At 41.7% G+C, this 17299-nt stretch overlaps 1 protein-coding gene across 1 annotated transcript in view; it reads right to left on the bottom strand.

The window, feature by feature from the left end:
- hibch (3-hydroxyisobutyryl-CoA hydrolase) overlaps nucleotides 1–11071 on the bottom strand; it is a 57704-nt gene extending 46633 nt beyond the window's left edge. Inside the window, exons 1-6 of the mRNA XM_079254183.1 lie at nucleotides 10951–11071; nucleotides 9767–9809; nucleotides 8444–8575; nucleotides 8120–8204; nucleotides 7969–8049; nucleotides 7409–7461 (exon numbers count right to left, since the gene is read on the bottom strand). Coding sequence (XP_079110309.1) covers nucleotides 7409–7461; nucleotides 7969–8049; nucleotides 8120–8204; nucleotides 8444–8575; nucleotides 9767–9809; nucleotides 10951–10982 — 426 coding nt within the window. The 5' untranslated portion in view covers nucleotides 10983–11071. The remainder of the gene's footprint in view (nucleotides 1–7408; nucleotides 7462–7968; nucleotides 8050–8119; nucleotides 8205–8443; nucleotides 8576–9766; nucleotides 9810–10950) is intronic.
- Between the last annotated feature and the right edge of the window lie 6228 nt (nucleotides 11072–17299).

The raw sequence follows: 17299 nt of genomic DNA, 5'->3' as shown, positions 1-17299 counted from the left end.
ATTATCAAACAAGAGTTCTCCAGGAGGCAGAGATAGCCGTCACAGAGCACTGCATATATCCACCAGAAGCAGAACGATGATTTGGCTACCTCAGTTACAAATCCGGCCAACCACAAGGTTCTGAACGCGCGGAGGCAGCCGTCTGACTAACAAACTGACAGAGACACCATGTCTGCTCAGATACAACACACAGCAGACACAGATTAATGCCATTAAAGCCTTGACAGACTTTTATTCCAGGGATCTGAAGCATTCAGAGTAATGGATGATGTTATCCTTCTGATAACACACTATGCTTGTGCGTCTTTGACCTGACAATGACATGCCTCAACTTACCAGTGATTTGTTATCACTGATGCAAGAATAGTGACTCGGTGTGGGAGTTCTGCCCTGAGCTCTGAACAGATCTGGGAGCAGGGACTCTAGTGCCTCTAGTTTTCCATATATAGAACAGGCCTGTTTCTATCCAGCCTGAGCATTAAACAGACATCACCCTGAGGATGGTTAGCACCAACATTCGCGTTCTCTCTGGACGACAGGACAGAAGAAGTGGAGTTCAAGTATTTTGTTTGCAGAAAAAAAACATAAACATAAGCGAGAAAAGGGTGAAAATAATTCAACAACACAAATATAGACTTTTTTCTGCAGGGAAGATAAATATAATTAACTTATGAAAGCAGACAGTGAGTCATGCATTAGGTCCGAACACACATCTGCCTTTTGCATCCACTACAGCACATTTCTTTATTTAGCCTTTTGTTTTTCTAACAATCAGATTCCAGTTTCTGCCATTCTGTGATTACATCAGGACACGTCAGGCTAATATGTCTAAACATGGGGAGGTGAAGAAGATAACTTCTCTTAGGACACGTTCACATCAGCCTTTCTGATCCAAATCCAAGTCTGTTTGCTGGGAAAGTCGATTCTTTGGGGAAATGTGAACGCGCTAAATGAATTCTGATTCAGACCAAAGAAGGGGACTCAGCCCGCCTACAAACGCAGGTCTTGGCCCGTTTCAAGTGGACCAAATACAGGAAGTGGACTACACAAAAAAAAAAAAAAAATCACTTTTTAAGGGCCATAAAGGGTCCTCTGCCTCGTCTGGTGTTCATACTGCGTCCATTGTTGCAGTGTATTTCTGCAGGATACTTGCAGAAGACACAATAAAAACCCAAAACAGTCATAGTTTCGTCTCCATGTTTAACTCGCAGGTGGAGGAAACAGTTTTCTTCTTCACGCGGGTCTTGTCCACATGGATACACCCCCCTACAACTGAGCCCATTCCCCAATCAGACCGAGTCTGGCCAACTATCCCGATTTAAATACACCTTTAGTTTCCGATTTTCCCCCTCTCTCCTGTCCTCTCCATAACCAGCCAGTTGAAGCAGATGCTGTTCTGGTGGCGTTTTTCCTCTCCACCATCGCCTCGAGCAGCTCAGAATAAAGGGTTAAGTCAAAGAGAAGGTTTGCTTTTGATAGTTCTGCAGGATTTGTTGTTTATTTTATGAATTTGTTTGTATGAACGCAGTTATAAATTAGTCTAATATGGATTATATGATGGATTTCTTTTCATAATGAGGAACGGAAAAGGACTGCACGGGATTCATCTCCCTGCCTGAAATGGAAAACTTATTAACACACTTTTAAAAGTCAAACTTTAGGAATACAAAAACATTTATTCCTCTCTGCTAAGTCCAAAGTTTAACCCTTTAACAAGCCATTAGTGGTCTTCAGGAAAATAGGTTTAAAAGTCTCCAAATGAAGAAGCTGCAGAATCTCCACCTCTTTAAATCCTTCTTTTTATTTACCTTTCTTCACCAAGATCATGAAACCTAAAAGCCTGAAACTCTGTGACATGTCCTCAAACATCCCATCCTAAAGGATGATGTCAGAAACACTGGAAAAGAATATTTTTATTAACCTTGTAATGACTTATGACTGTGTCAGAGAAAGAAAAGTGAATAAGATTGAATCCATCCTGAAGACTACTTCTCACCTTTGCTCCTTAGGTATCTTAAACATTCACTGTCAGTCAAGGGTTTGGACACCCTTTCTCATTGGATTTAGCAGGAAAAGGTGTCCAAACTTTTGACTGGTACTGTATCGTATGGAGACAGTTAACTTTTAACGACTTCAACGACTTCATTAAACGCTGAGAGAAAGAAGTTTTCTGTTTACTTCACTGTGAGAGTTTCAGACATTAAACTTCACTGAATTTAGAAGAATTATCACCTTAAACAATTTGTTGCTTATTTGCAGGACTAGTTTTTAGGGAATGTGAAACAAAGTGGAAGCTGAGCTGCACGTCTGCTTTGGAGTTACAGCAAGGGGTGTGTAAGAACAGCCTTAACTAGGACATGAAATCCCTCCCATAGATATCAGAGATCAGTACGCATTAAAGTTCATTCATTTATTTATTTAATGGAATGCCCCTTGAGATGTACCATCTCGTTTTTGAGGGGTCCAAAAATATAAAACATATAACAATACATTATAACCAACAATTACACAGATTAAACGCAAAACAATATTATTATCATTACGGATCATGTCACAGACTTACATAAAAAAGGCAGTAATGTAAAGAGCACTATGAGAATAAATTTTGCTTACTTATTATTATTATTTTCTTTTTTTCCTCCTTTCTTACCCTTTTAATTAACTAATTTATTCTAAGTTAAGTCCGATTGTTCACAACAAAGACGCTGAGCATCGCGGCAGCACTGCTGCTTCTGTGACATGAACCATGAACTACAGCCATGAAACACCAAAGGAACATTCTTACGTTTGCTTTCACTTATTCTCTTATCGCACAGGAAGATTTATCTATTATTTTTATTCATTAAACAACTTTTTACTGATCTGTGGCCGTTTACATCACAGAAGAAAGAAAAAATAGAAAAACTTACTGCTAAAATGATGTTCTCACTCTCATAATAAAATATCTATTTTAATATTATGCTAAAAAAATGATTGTTTCTGTAAATATTACATTATAATTGATAATAATAATGTCCTTTATATGAGCAATATATTAGTACTAGTTATATTCACAACTATTTTTATATACTATAATTTCATATGTGGTATTTTTTTTACAATAAAACATGTTTATAATAATTTTAAATGTAGTTGAAAACAATATTTTATGGTTTTATAATTCCCCCTGAGCAGATTGTTTCTATTTCACTTCATTTTGCTGCGAATGAGATCAGACAGAGGCAGAAAGCAAAGAAAGTTAATATTCTCATTTATGAGTCTAAACTCAAACGTATTTTCTCAGATGCATTTTCTGCACCGTTCGCACCGCTGCAGATACACAGCCCGCTGCACAGCCCACTGCACAGCCCGCTGCAGCTGCACAGCCCGCTGCAGCTGCACAGCCCGCTGCACAGCCCGCTGCAGATACACAGCCCGCTGCAGAGTCTGCTGCACAGCCCGCTGCAGATACACAGCCCGCTGCAGAGTCTGCTGCACAGCCCGCTGCAGATACACAGCCCGCTGCAGAGTCTGCTGCACAGCCCGCTGCAGATACACAGCCCGCTACAGCTGCACAGCCCGTTGCAGATACACAGCCCGCTGCTGCAGCTGCACAGCCCGCTGCAGAGCCCGCTGCAGAGCCTGCTGCACAGCCCGCTGCAGATACACAGCCCGCTGCAGCTGCAGAGCCCGCTGCACAGCCCGCTGCAGATACACAGCCCGCTGCAGCTGCAGAGCCCGCTGCACAGCCCGCTGCAGATACACAGCCTGCTGCAGATGCACAGCCTGCTGCAGATGCACAGCCTGCTGCACAGCCCGCTGCAGATACACAGCCCGCTGCAGCTGCACAGCCCGCTGCAGATACACAGCCCGCTGCTGCAGCTGCACAGCCCGCTGCTGCAGCTGCACAGCCCGCTGCAGAGCCTGCTGCACAGCCCGCTGCAGATACACAGCCCGCTGCAGCTGCCTGCTGCAGCTGCACAGCCCGCTGCAGATACACAGCCCGCTGCAGCTGCAGAGCCCACTGCACAGCCCGCTGCAGATACACAGCCCGCTGCAGATACACAGCCCGCTGCAGCTGCAGAGCCCACTGCACAGCCCGCTGCAGATACACAGCCTGCTGCAGCTGCACAGCCTGCTGCAGATGCACAGCCTGCTGCAGATGCACAGCCCGCTGCAGATACACAGCCCGCTGCACAGCCCACTGCACAGCCCGCTGCAGCTGCACAGCCTGCTGCAGCTGCACAGCCCGCTGCAGATACACAGCACGCTGCTGCAGCTGCACAGCCCGCTGCAGATACACAGCCCGCTGCAGAGCCTGCTGCACTGCCCGCTGCAGCTGCACAGCCCGCTGTAGATACACAGCCCGCTGCAGCTGCACAGCCCGCTGCAGATACACAGCCCGCTGCAGCTGCCTGCACAGCCCGCTGCAGATACACAGCCCGCTGCAGCTGCACAGCCCGCTGCAGATACACAGCCTGCTGCAGCTGCACAGCCTGCTGCAGCTGCACAGCCTGCTGCACAGCCTGCTGCACAGCCTGCTGCACAGCCTGCTGCGGCTGTCCACGTTCTGGTAATCAGGTGTTTTCCTCCAGAAGCTCCAGAAACAGAGAACATCATCCGGAAAACAAACTTATCCAGTTTGTATTAGAAATTAAGCCCACTAGAGCGAGTTAAAACATTAAGCTTGTGTTACCATAGCGACATAACCAGGATAAAGAGAGCCAGCTCTGTGACACTGCAGTGGCTGGACGTTCATCAGACCTCACGTAACCAATAATCTCGCTTCATACAGCTCCACGACGCTTTATACCACAGGAATACAATAAACAGACAATGCAACTAACGGAAAAACAAAATCAGATACAAGTGTTAAAGAAACACGAGCATAAAACACACATGTAATTCTGATGGCTAAATTAAAGCTGTATCAGGGGTATCAAAGCAGAGGGCTGATAGTTACTGATAAGCAAAGACACTTCATCTGCACCGCAGCAACAAACACAGACAACGTTGTTTTGGTGTCCCAGAGGGAAGACCTCCCTGGCACGATGCACTACCTCGCTTCAAACCTAAACCACCCCACCCAAACATTAAGCTAATTAATCCTAAAATCCTTAATCCTAACGGCAAATCCTAACAATGCAACAGTCTCCACCTCAACATCCCGTAGAGAATAACCAAACCGGGCCTGTCCACACACACTAACACACTCAGTACGGAGCCTGAAGACACTGAGGACATCTCCAGAGTAATTTAACTGTCAAAGTCACGGTGAGTTTAATCATCAGGGGCCCAGCTGGTCCCCGACACACACACACATACACACACACACACACACACACACACACACACACACACACACACACACACACACACACACTTGCTTTTAGGCAACGCAGGTTGATCTGCACAGCTCCTTTCATGTACGAGACGATCCGAAGGGCTTCACATGAAACACTAAAAGCGTTCCAGATGGTGTGAAAAGCAGAAAAGACAACACTAACAGCCAAATCACAATAAAGTTATCAATTAAAATAATTAAAAACAAAATCAATTAAACGTTTTCCTGCAGATTTCCTGCAGGCGCACGAGAAAAGAAACGTTCTTAATGTGGATGTAAAAGTGTCGACATGTGATGAGTTTCATCTCCACCAGCAGTTCCACTTGTTTACAGCAGGACAGATACATGCTGCTTCTACATGTTTGGTCTGAAATCTGGTCTGGAATCTGGTCTGGACCCTGGTCTGAAATCTGGTCTGGACCCTGGTCTGGAATCTGGTCTGGAATCTGGTCTGGAATCTGGTCTGGAATCTGGTCTGGACCCTGGTCTGGAATCTGGTCTGGAATCTGGTCTGGAATCTGGTCTGGAATCTGGTCTGGAATCTGGTCTGGACCCTGGTCTGGAATCTAGTCTGGAATCTAGTCTGGACCATGGTCTGGTCTCAGGACTCTAGGCTGGACTATGGGTTGGACTCTGGACTCTGGGCTGGTTTCTGGACGCGGGTCTGGACCCTGGGTTGGACTATGGTCTGGTCTCTGGACTGTAGATACTGGTCTGGACTCTGGACTCTGGTCTGGACTCTGGACTAGCTGACCTGAGTCTTGGATCTAAGCGCTCTGCAGGTTTATATTCTCTGAACGTGTCACAGATGTATTCTGGTCCTAGACCATTCTGGGATTCTGTAAACAATCAGCAGCATTTTAAAATCCATCCTGTGACTGACTGGAAACCAGTATAAACTGGAAACCAGTATAAACCGGAAACCAGTTTAAACTGGAAACCAGTGTAAAGAAGTTAAAACTGGTGTGATGTGTTCAGACCTCCTGGTTAAAGCTCCTGCAACATCTGGATGAGCTGCAGATGTTTAATGCTCTTTGAAAGAAATCCTGTAAAAAGAGCATTCCAGTAAACCAGTCTGCTGGAGATGCATGCATGGAGGAGTTCCTACTGGTCTTACTGGGAGACTAAACTGTTCATCCTGTTGATGTTTCTGATGGTAAAAAGCTTCGTAGTGAAGTTTTGACGCGGCTGCTGAGAGTCAGATCTGAGTCTGTCGATACTCTGAAGTTCCAGACCAGACTGGTAGTTTTAGGAGCTTTTAAAGCGGTCATCACCAGGAAATTCCACTTCTTCCAGTTAAAATGTGTATCGGCGTTGAAGTGTTAACATCCTCCGAAGCCTTTCTTTTGAAGACGGCTGAGTTTTTCTGTCTGGACGCTTTGTTCGCAGTAAACTGACCACAAGCCTGAAGTCTCACAAACGCATTTTTTTTGCTCCAGGGATTTCTTCATCCCGGGGAGCTAAGTGCATAAACACACCTCTCTTCTACACCTAAACACCTGCTGGGCCTGCCTCAGTCGGCGTTATGAACAAGCTGTGAGAAGATGTGGAAACAGCGCTCCCATGTCCGCTGCTCGGTTGTTGAGCTTTATCTAAACCTGACAGAGTAACAACGCTCCTGAAACCAACACACATACCAACAGCACAAAGTCCTGCGTTTGACCTCCGCCAACACGGCAGCCTCTGACTCTGGACCAAACACACCTTTACTCACTTTAATGTTGTTGGTTAAATAATCATAAACTTGTCCAGCTTTTTTATGACAGCCAGTCCTGATAAAAACCCACTCATGTTATTTTATGATGTTTGCTGTGGGACAAAGGTACCGATTCAAACTCCAACTGCGTCCAACACCTGGAGGGAAAAACCAACAGCAACACTGCTTTGCAGTTCAGATTTCACCCAATCAGAGGCCACCCTGCCACTGGCAACAGCTACATATACCTCCACTGACACCTACTGGCAGGACTCAGGATCACCACACTGCGTACAAAGAACAACGCTTTGTCGCCTCATGATTTGCAAAACATAAAACACTGAAATCCTCTTTACTTAAAAAAAAAAAAAAAAAAAAATCATACTCACCCCTCCCATTGTTATGCCATCAATAATGGCAATATACGGCTTCCTGCATGCACCTGGAAACAGGGGAAAGAGGCTCAATGACAGAAAACCTTAAAGGTAAAATTCCCCGTATAAGTTTATAAAGTCGACACCAGTCAATTAATAGAATATAAACTAAGAAGTGGAGTACAACCCCGGTTCTAAAATGTAAAGTAAAAGCTGAAAGCAATGAGCTTCAAATGGCAAAAACAACATTTTATTCACAACAGAACAGAAAACCAGTTTAATGATGGAAGTCAGTTCAGCTGATATCAGATATCAACTGAACTTCTACTCAGCTTTACTACTGAGAGACTCTGCCTCTTTGAGGTGCTCTCTTTAAGATCAGTCACATAACTAACACGTTAACTCCATTCTCTTGTTGCCTCCATCCTGACTTTTCTCAGACGTGTTGCTGCCATCGTTTCATAAAACAGTGAAAGATTTTACTTTCATCATTCAACAAGTCAAACTTTTACTGATTACAGAACCGTGTTTTTGTACATTCTACACACAATCTAAAATAAAAACACAAATCATACCGATGGTGCTGTTCAGGATGTATTCCTCTCGGAAAAAGTCCTGCGCAAGAGAGTCCCCGACCTTTCCTGCTTCTGTGACCGCTGGGAAGAAAACCAGTCATTAATCTACATTTACTGACTCAGAGACGGAAGCTGCAAGACGACTGCTCACCTCTGATGTCTCCGCCAGCACAAAAGGCCTTTCCACCTGTTCCTTTAATGATCACAATGTCCGTCTCGTTGTCATTTTCCCATTTCTAGAAACACAGAAACAAAGAAAAAGGATAAGTTGGGAAATAATCAAGAACAACACGTGCAATCATTATATGTTTCTAAATGAATTGAGCTTTTTAGGTTTAACTATAAACAACATTCATAAAACAGCCAGTAATGTCTAAAACAAGTTCAGAAAAAGTGTCTCACTGTGCAGAACATCATCATGACAACGTGAAAGTGTTACGGTTTTCCCAGCAGCTGAGCTGCAAACATACAGCACCTTGAGCTGAGGGTAGATTTGTCGGATCATGGGGAGGTTGAGGGCATTGAGGACTTTGGGTCTGTTCATGGTGATCACCCCGGCCCTTCCCACTTTCTCCAGGAGAACCTCCAGTTCCACATGACTCGACATCTGTTGCAGAACAGAAATCTGTATCACCACAGGACGTTCAGCTCCACCGACACAATGAGAAGCACTGATTATATCTGCTGGTTTATTTATGATGGAGTGATACAAAAACTTCCAACGCATTAAAAATATCATTTAAATAAATAAAGTGGAAATGAATAACTTTTATATACAAAGCCCCACAGAAGCATCAGAATTCACCCAACAGATCCGTGTAGTTATGAAAAGCTGGTTTACAATACGCACATTTATTTAATGTCAGACTAGAGAAGACATGCATCGCTGATACCCTCTAAAACACAGACATAAACGGTCCGTTTCAGATGTAACCTAAAAAACACAACTTCTTCACTTTTCAAAGGGTCTTATTTACTAAGCTGGCAGGAGGAGCAAGATAGACAAACTGTATCAGCATCTTATCATGATTTCTTTGCTTTGATTCACTATGCCGGCACTTTTTTTGTGGCATTTTCCTGTTTTGTTTTTATGTGGGCATGAGTTGTAGGGGACATCCAGTCTGCGTGTTTTAGACAGGGTCCCCCGTAGTGTGGAAATGTTCTGGGTAAAACTGAGTCTAGTTATCAAAACAGGCCCAGATGCAAGCAAAAGAAAAGGTGTAAGAGCTGACGTCTCCACAACTTCTGCCAGGTGTAATCCACAGAGACTGAGCTCCATCAGTGCTGCGGGACTGATTGATTTACCATTTAAATCTTGATTTCCTCTTTGGGTTGAAAAAGTAGAACTTCAAAGCTCACCTCAGAACCTCAGAGCCATTTTGAATTATTAGGTTTTATTGCTTTAATGGAAGAAGAAGAAATATTCTGCTGAACAGACTAGTTTTGTAAGTTGAATCAGTGCTTGACTTAAAGCTATTATTAGCTACAAACAAAAACTTTTAGGCTCCTACACCTGGTTGTTGCCTCTGAAAGTTAAACTTTGCCATCGATACTTTAAACTGAGCTCACACTGAATACTAGATTAACATTATTAAAGCCACTGAACCATCAGAGACAATATCACCACAGAAGCATATCCAGACAGAAATCATCTTCACTGACAAACAAAAGGAAGATGCGCTCATGGTAGGCTTTAAATCCTGTCACAATGTCCACAAGTTAGCAAAACAAAATACAAATCTCTGGTATCAGTTAAGAAATAAATAAATGAAAACACTAAAAGTTCATTTCCTCTCACCATGTGACCCTGGATCCGCTGCAGTCTGCAAATGGTCTTGAGTCTGGGAAAACACCAGAGAGGAGTCAAGCACTAAACTGGTTTACTAACTGGACACAAAGCCTCTAAAAAACCTTAACAAACTCAGAATCTGCTAGACTATTATTTTTATTAGTTTAAACCTGATAGAGGAAACATTTGACCACTGACAGACGTACGACTTCCAGGTAGAATATTCAGAAAATGTAAAATTTGATGCAACACTGATATTTTGAATGTAGGACATTTAAGATGTCTCAATAAGTTGTCATGTGGCAGGAATGATGATGGTTTAGATCTGTATTTTTCAAGCTTTTTCATGGGAATAATAAAGATCTAGGGCTGTGTTTAACCCTTTATGGGGCAAGTGACTATTTTTGATCACTTTGTTTCCTTTCATATTCAGCAGGAAACTTTTTTTTTTGTTAATGTAACAGAATGGAGGTCTTGGTTCATACCAGAAGGACAATTTTAGGTTAAAATTTCTAATTTGAAGGTATTTCATTGAGTGTCCTATAAAGGGTTAAATCACAGTGCATACATCTAACAAGGTTATTTTTATATAAATGGTTTATCAGTTTCTATTACTGCTATATTTTATTACAACCCTTGAAAGAAGTACTTATTATTTTTAATGAAGGTTTAGTGTTATATAGTTTGTGTACATCTTTTCGGGGCCCTATGAAGTCATGGGGCCCTGACAATTCATGGGTCACACTCTTTTTTTTTTTTTTTTTTTTTTAAAGTTTTTTTGTTGTTCTTGTTTGTTTGACAAGTGTCTAACTATCACAGCACGAGCAAAAGTTAACAGAACACACACACACACACATACTCGCATGCGTCCCTTTAGTAGTAGTGATTCAGTCATCCTGGTATTATTAACTAATGGATAAACTAAACGGTACTGAGCTAAACTTGTAGGTTTAAGCAACGATCACTGGTTTAAATGCAAAAACAAACAAACAAACAAAAATATTTGAAAATGAACAAACACACAAATGTAAAAACAAATAAGGAAAAGACCTAACCCATCTCAGGTAAAAAGGTCAACATGCTGCCTTCCTGTCCAGCACGAGATAAACTGCTAAACTTGTTTATGTCCCGCTGTTGGTAACTAAACCAAATTTATCTAAGAGCATCTAGAAACACCGGTAATGAGTCCATACCTGGAAGCAGATATCAAAACCCTTGAGGACATTTTTATGTTTTACTTGTGATCAATGAGTTTAGCAGTTCTCCTCTGTTTACACTTTTACTTCCTGGAGGAGCCGAGAACACAGCGCTCATTGGTGCTTGTTGATGACGTCAAGGTGGGCGTATTCACCAGCGAAGAAGAATTGTCATCTCCAGAGCTATGCTGCCACCTAGTGGGCAGAAGGCAGTAAGCCACTGAGTTCTAAAAATCACGTTCTGTGATAACAACGAAAGCAAACACATCTGTGTGTGTGTGTGTGTGTGTGTGTGTGTGTGTATGTATGTGTGTGCGTGTGTGCGTGTGTGTGTGTGTGTGTGAGTGTGCAGTTTTTAAAGTTTACAGTTGGTGAATATACATATTTCTTTTAGAAACGAGCTAGTTCAGTTAGACTGAAAGGATAATTGTGTATCTCAGTCCTTTACAACAAATGCTGAAGAATTTAAACTGATTTCCCCTGAATTACATTCCATGCAACAAAGATCTATCTATCTATCTATCTATCTATCTATCTATCTATCTATCTATCTATCTATCTATCTATCTATCTATCTATCTATCTATCTATCTATCTATCTATCTATCTATCTGTCTGTCTGTCTGTCTAGTGATTTATTGTTCATTCATTCATTCATTCATTCATTTTCCAAACCGCTTATTCCAATTCAGGGTCGCGGGGAAGCTGGAGCCTATCCCAGCCGGCTTTGGGCGACAGGCAGGGTACACCCTGGACAGCTCGCCAGTCCATCGCAGGGCCTATTGTTCATTCAGTCATTCCTTTTCTATGCTGCTTTGTCAACTTAAGGGTCGTTTGGAATCTGCAACCTATCCCAGCAAGCATCCGCAAGCTTTGTGTGATATAACTCACGTTAAATCTAGAGATCTTTCAGTTAAAATAATGTATTGCTCACAGCATCAAAATCATTTAATCAGTTTACAGTTTTTCTCAGTCGCTTTGGTGCATTTTTCAATACATTTGCACAACAGTTAATGCATTTCTCAAAACAATCAGTACAAACTGCAAAACCTAGTTGATAACCTGTCACTTGCTAAAAATAGATAGTTCATTCCTCAAAAGCAAGTATTTATGTCAATGAAAGTGTCCGTGTCATCAAAATGAAAAGTCCTGACACCATTGTTTCTGAACAAGATACTCAAACTGCTTTGTCGTGTTTCCATTATAACACTTTACTCTGTAAATGTTTTCAGATGCAAAAAAGTCTGATTTTTGTGACACTACCTGAAAATGTACTATATACTATTTGCACGGCCATTTGAAAACTACAGTAAAGTTAGACAATACTGTATTTAGTGAGGTAACTGAGTCCAAGACACTGAATATATATGTTTCACATTTTTACTGCATATGCTCTTTGCAATTCTAATTTGTTCACAGCATTGTGCAAAAGAAAAAAAGACGCCCTTATTTACAACAAACATAAACTCCCTTTGGGTAGATCTGTGCACAACTGTAAGCAATATTGCAGTACATATATTGGAACTGAACATACAACATACATAGTACTGTAATTCATTCATGCACATCCAGACGTTCCTCTCTGTCTGGCCACATATTTTCATCTACATCACAGCGAATATCATCAATGCAGTGACATTTCCCAACAAAATGTTTGAATAATTGAATTTACGGTTGTTCTCCCAACATTTGTCTGCACCCTTCGACCAGCCTCAGCCATTGTGAGGCCGGGATTGACAACATGATCCACCTGATTTAATCAGGTACCTCTTCTACCTCTTCACCTGTTTTGTCCTCTTCCCATTTCCTCCTGCACCCTCACCCCTCTTCCATGAGGCTGTCGCTCCATTTCTGTGTCACAGTACTGTAGAAATGGTGCACACTATGTCCTGCTTGGTTCATATATGCTTGCGAAATGGGGCTTTATGGGATTCAGCTCTGAGATATTGAAGTGAAGTGGCTTATCATTGATTGCAACTTATGCTTCACACACACTCTTCTCATCAGTGAAAGCTGAGGTTCACCTGAGAGAAATTGTTCCATTTAGGAAATATTTTTCAGGAAAAAAAACAATTTAAACATATTTATACAATTTGCTTGACAGATTTTGGCAACTAGTTCAACGTTTTTGAGTTTTATATGGAATGACTATTCAGCATTTACAAGCATAATTAATTTTAACTGACATGACCTTAGCAAATGATAATTTTTATAAAACAGCAGAGAGTTGTATGAAAGCAATTGATGCATGTCCAAAAACATTTGCAATTCGCTGGAAGGAATGAGAAACTGCTACTATGATGTGCACAAAAGACTAAATGTTGTGGAGGTTGAACTAACTGTTGCGCAAATGTAAATAGTGATGGGAAAAATGCACCAAAGCAACTGAGAAAAACTGTAATCAGTTTAATCTTTTGCGGATGAAGTAGTCATCACCCTTCACATTGTTAGTCTAACATGGCTTCATATTTAAAACTAACCCACGCACTGATCACAAAAGCGAGGCATGCTTTAGTAGCCCGTTGTAAAACACACTCTTACACCTAAAACATTTACTAGAATTAAACAAAAGGGCAGTTTCTACGCATTGCAACCAGGTTAAAGATATCAGACATGAAAAATGCAGAGGACTAAAAACCCAAACAAACTGTTATCATGTGTTTCCTCTGTACAGGGAACTTTAGGGTGTGTCACTGAAAAACACAACTGGAAAAACACAACTGAAGGTCATGATTCAACCTTCCCCAGATAGATAAATACAATACAAAAGGGATTTTAGAAGACAACTGTTTAAAGTTTACAGCTGGGGACTATTCTTCTTTCTTTTATATCAGTTAGACTAAAAGGATAATTGTGTATCTCAGTCCTTTACAAAAAATGATTTAAACTGATTTCCCCTGAATTACATTCCAGAGTAAGCTTTGCCATAGAGACTGTTTCCAACCTTAACAGTGATTTATTGTTCATTCATTTTCTATGCTAAGGGTTGCGAGGAACCGTATCTCAGCAAGCATCAGGCGAGAGACTGGGCACACCCTGGACAGGTCGCAAGTCCATCACAGGATTTATTGTTCAATCAGCGACGTGCGGTCAGGGGAGGCAGGTGAGGCACTCATGAATTTAAAAACGGGGGGGGGGGGGGACATACAATAAATGTTAATATTTTCCATTAATCTGTATTTAAAATACATTTTCAGTATTACTACATACATATTTCTGACATTTTATCACAAAATGTTTTTGCCAAATTTGAGTTATCACCGATGGCAGAAGCCCTGGGTGAGGCAGTGGCGAGCGGCGCCTCACGCCTGAAAGTGCAATCCAATACAAACCGGGTAGAATGGCGCGTGCCCGTTTCTGTTCCTCGGCCTATCGCCAATATGAACTTTACATAAATATTAGTTGTACACCATGACTTTCTACAGTCTGTGTAGTGTCTTTTATGTAAGTGTGTGAGAGAGTTATCTTTGCGGATCGTACAATAAAGTGCAAAGAAAGGTCAGCCGGTGAGGCACGCAGTACTCTGCCTCACCTCAAGGGGGCGTACGCGATCTGGCAGGTGCTTTCTATCTGCAGCGGTTTCAGCAGAGGGAACCGAAAGTCGGCGCCAAGCTGAAGCCAGCAGCTATTTAATACTCTGTCTGATCCATCTCATTATGGAAGATTATATTTCAACACTAAAAATGTCTTAAAACTTGATTTCCAGTCCAAACAGAAGGTTATACGTGATGGAAGACCAACGCCGGAGCTAAAAGGTTTGCTTCAAACTGAGTCAATGAGTTGTTCCTTTCAAACTGAGTGGTACAAGCGAAAAAACTGGCTGTGTGGAAAGGTGCTGTTTTTTTTCCAGTTCTTACTATTCTAAATCTGACTCTTGAGAAGTCAGTGCCTCACCAGCCTTGAACCTCACTGCACGTCACTGTGTTCAATCCATCAAAAATGCTAGCAGGCAGGTGTGGCGCCATTATATTATCAAGGTGTAGGTGATAAAAAGTGCTCAGTCAGCCTCACATGGGGCAAATAAATAGTCCACCTTCAGCAAACAAGGAGATGAAGGAACAGGGCAGAAAAAGTCAACTTAAAAACAGGACAAATGATTCATGGTTAATTTTTAAAAACTGATTATGAACAAAAAATAACTTTTAATGTGTTTTTGTTAAACCACAGACAGTCATGAAAGCAATACTGTCTGAATTACAGTAAATGCACAGTTTCATGTCAGAAAGTTACAAAGATTTTATGTGTTATTAACTATGTTGTTAAAAGGATACAATGCATATTTTTTCACATCATAAAATCAAACTTATAAAAGCTAAATCCCTGCTTTTACATCAAGCATTTACATGTAAAGGTAGATCTATAGGTAAACTGATCCAGCAGAAGGATGAAGGTCTCCAGGCACCACTTGTCTGCTTTTTACCCTTCACATTCAAGGATTTATATTTAGTCGGAGTCGCTGCTGCAGGAGCTGCTGGAGGACTACAACAAAGAAAAACAAGCACAGTGTGAGTCAGAGAATCACTTCGGCTACAGAAGTGATGTAAAGCCCAGTTAGCGTAGGTCGTACCCATAGACTGTTATGTTACACTGAAAAGCTGTCGAGGTAAACAACTTACACCATGGCAGTCTTTCCCTTTCTTGTGACAGTGGCCATGCATGTGACCATGCTTGTGCTTGTGCTTGTCCTTGTGCTTGTCCTTCTTGTGCTTGTGCTTGTCCTTGTGTTCATGCCCATGCCCATGTCCATGACCATGTCCATGACCATGTTCATGTCCATGTCCATGTCCATGTCCATGTCCATGTCCATGTCCATGTCCATGTCCATGACCCTGTCCATGTCCATGTCCATGTCCATGGCATTGTCCCTGGCATTGTCCCTGACATGGACCATGGCACTGCCCTTGGCCATAACCAGGACCAGGTCCATGTCCAGGGAATGCAGGTCCAGGTGGGCAGGTTGCCGGGGGATACGGAGGACAGCCCCCTGGCACCTGCTGTGGATTGTTGGGGTACCCCCCTGGATACTGGTTTCCTAAATATGACGAGAGAAAAGGAATCATATAGTAAAAGCGTCATCGTCAATAATACAAAACAAATGCCAGGTGCGTTATTTCACAGTTTACCTTGATTGTGTCCAAACATTTTGAGAATTCAGATGAAACTACAGATTTTGGAAAAAAGAAAAATTTATTTAAAAGAAGTCAGTAGTTTTCATCAGAAGTGTACATGTATAAAAACCAGAGAGCTGTAAATGATTGGCGTGGAGTCAGAGGTAAACTTACCGAATGCTGGACATCCGATCTGATGCAGATGTAACCTGCTGCTCCTTTTATGTGCTGCTCCACCTTAAATACAAGTCAAGATTACACCCTCAGACACAGCGTCACAAGTCTGATATCAGCAGTTTTGTAGTTTGAATTACATGAGTGTGTATAATTATTAACATTTTTTACATGGGTACACACCTTTCTCATTAACGCTGCAGAAATGTTTAACACATTCACTATTTATATGTACAGATTTGTCCTTTTTTAATATAAAACATGTGAAATCTAGAGATCTTTTATTCATACAGTTAAAATAATTAATTGCTTACATCATCAAATCATTTGATCAGTTTAAATCTTTTGTCCCCGCAGAGATTCAGCCATCTGCAGATGTAGTCGTCACCCTTTACATTGTTGGTCTAACGTGGTTTCATATGTCACACTAATCCACGCTCCGGTTCACAAAAGCAGGTACGCTTTAGTAGAAAGTGTAAAACACACTCTTACATCTAAAACATTTAGCAAAAGGTGCAGTTTCTATGCATTGCAACCAGGCCAAAGATATCACAAATGAAAGATATGCAGAGGGTTAAAAACCAAAACAAACTGTTATCATGTGTTTCCTCTGTACAGGGAACTTTAGGGTGTGTCGCTGAAAAACACAACTGAACAAAGGTCATGATTCAGCCTTCTTCAGATAGATAAATACAATGCAAAAAGGATTTTTAGAAAAGACAACAGTCATAAGAAACATAGGAGGTCAAATTAATAAAGAATACAGAGAAAGTACTTTCCTGGATAATTATTCCTGGAAACAGCAGTAATTACTATTAAACTGCTTTAAAGCACATGGAATCAGATATAGCAGTGAACCTACTGTGTGCTGAGATGTAGATGTACAGATGCAGACATTCACTGCTTCTGCTTTTACAGAAAGCTCTGTCTTTAGCTTTAGCACTGCTCACCATCAGGGGTGGTGCTTGAACAACCAACATTTTCCGAGGTGTCATCACAAGACATTAGATAAGCAATGAGGAGAAAACCATGTAAAAAAACTGATTTGCAGATATTGCCAACCC

This window comes from Telmatherina bonti (genome assembly GCF_933228915.1).
Source record: "Telmatherina bonti genome assembly, chromosome: 15".
Taxonomy (NCBI): Eukaryota; Metazoa; Chordata; class Actinopteri; order Atheriniformes; family Telmatherinidae; genus Telmatherina; species Telmatherina bonti.
The sequence above is the reverse complement of the archived record's forward strand: the minus strand, read 5'-3'. Positions and strand labels throughout refer to the sequence as shown.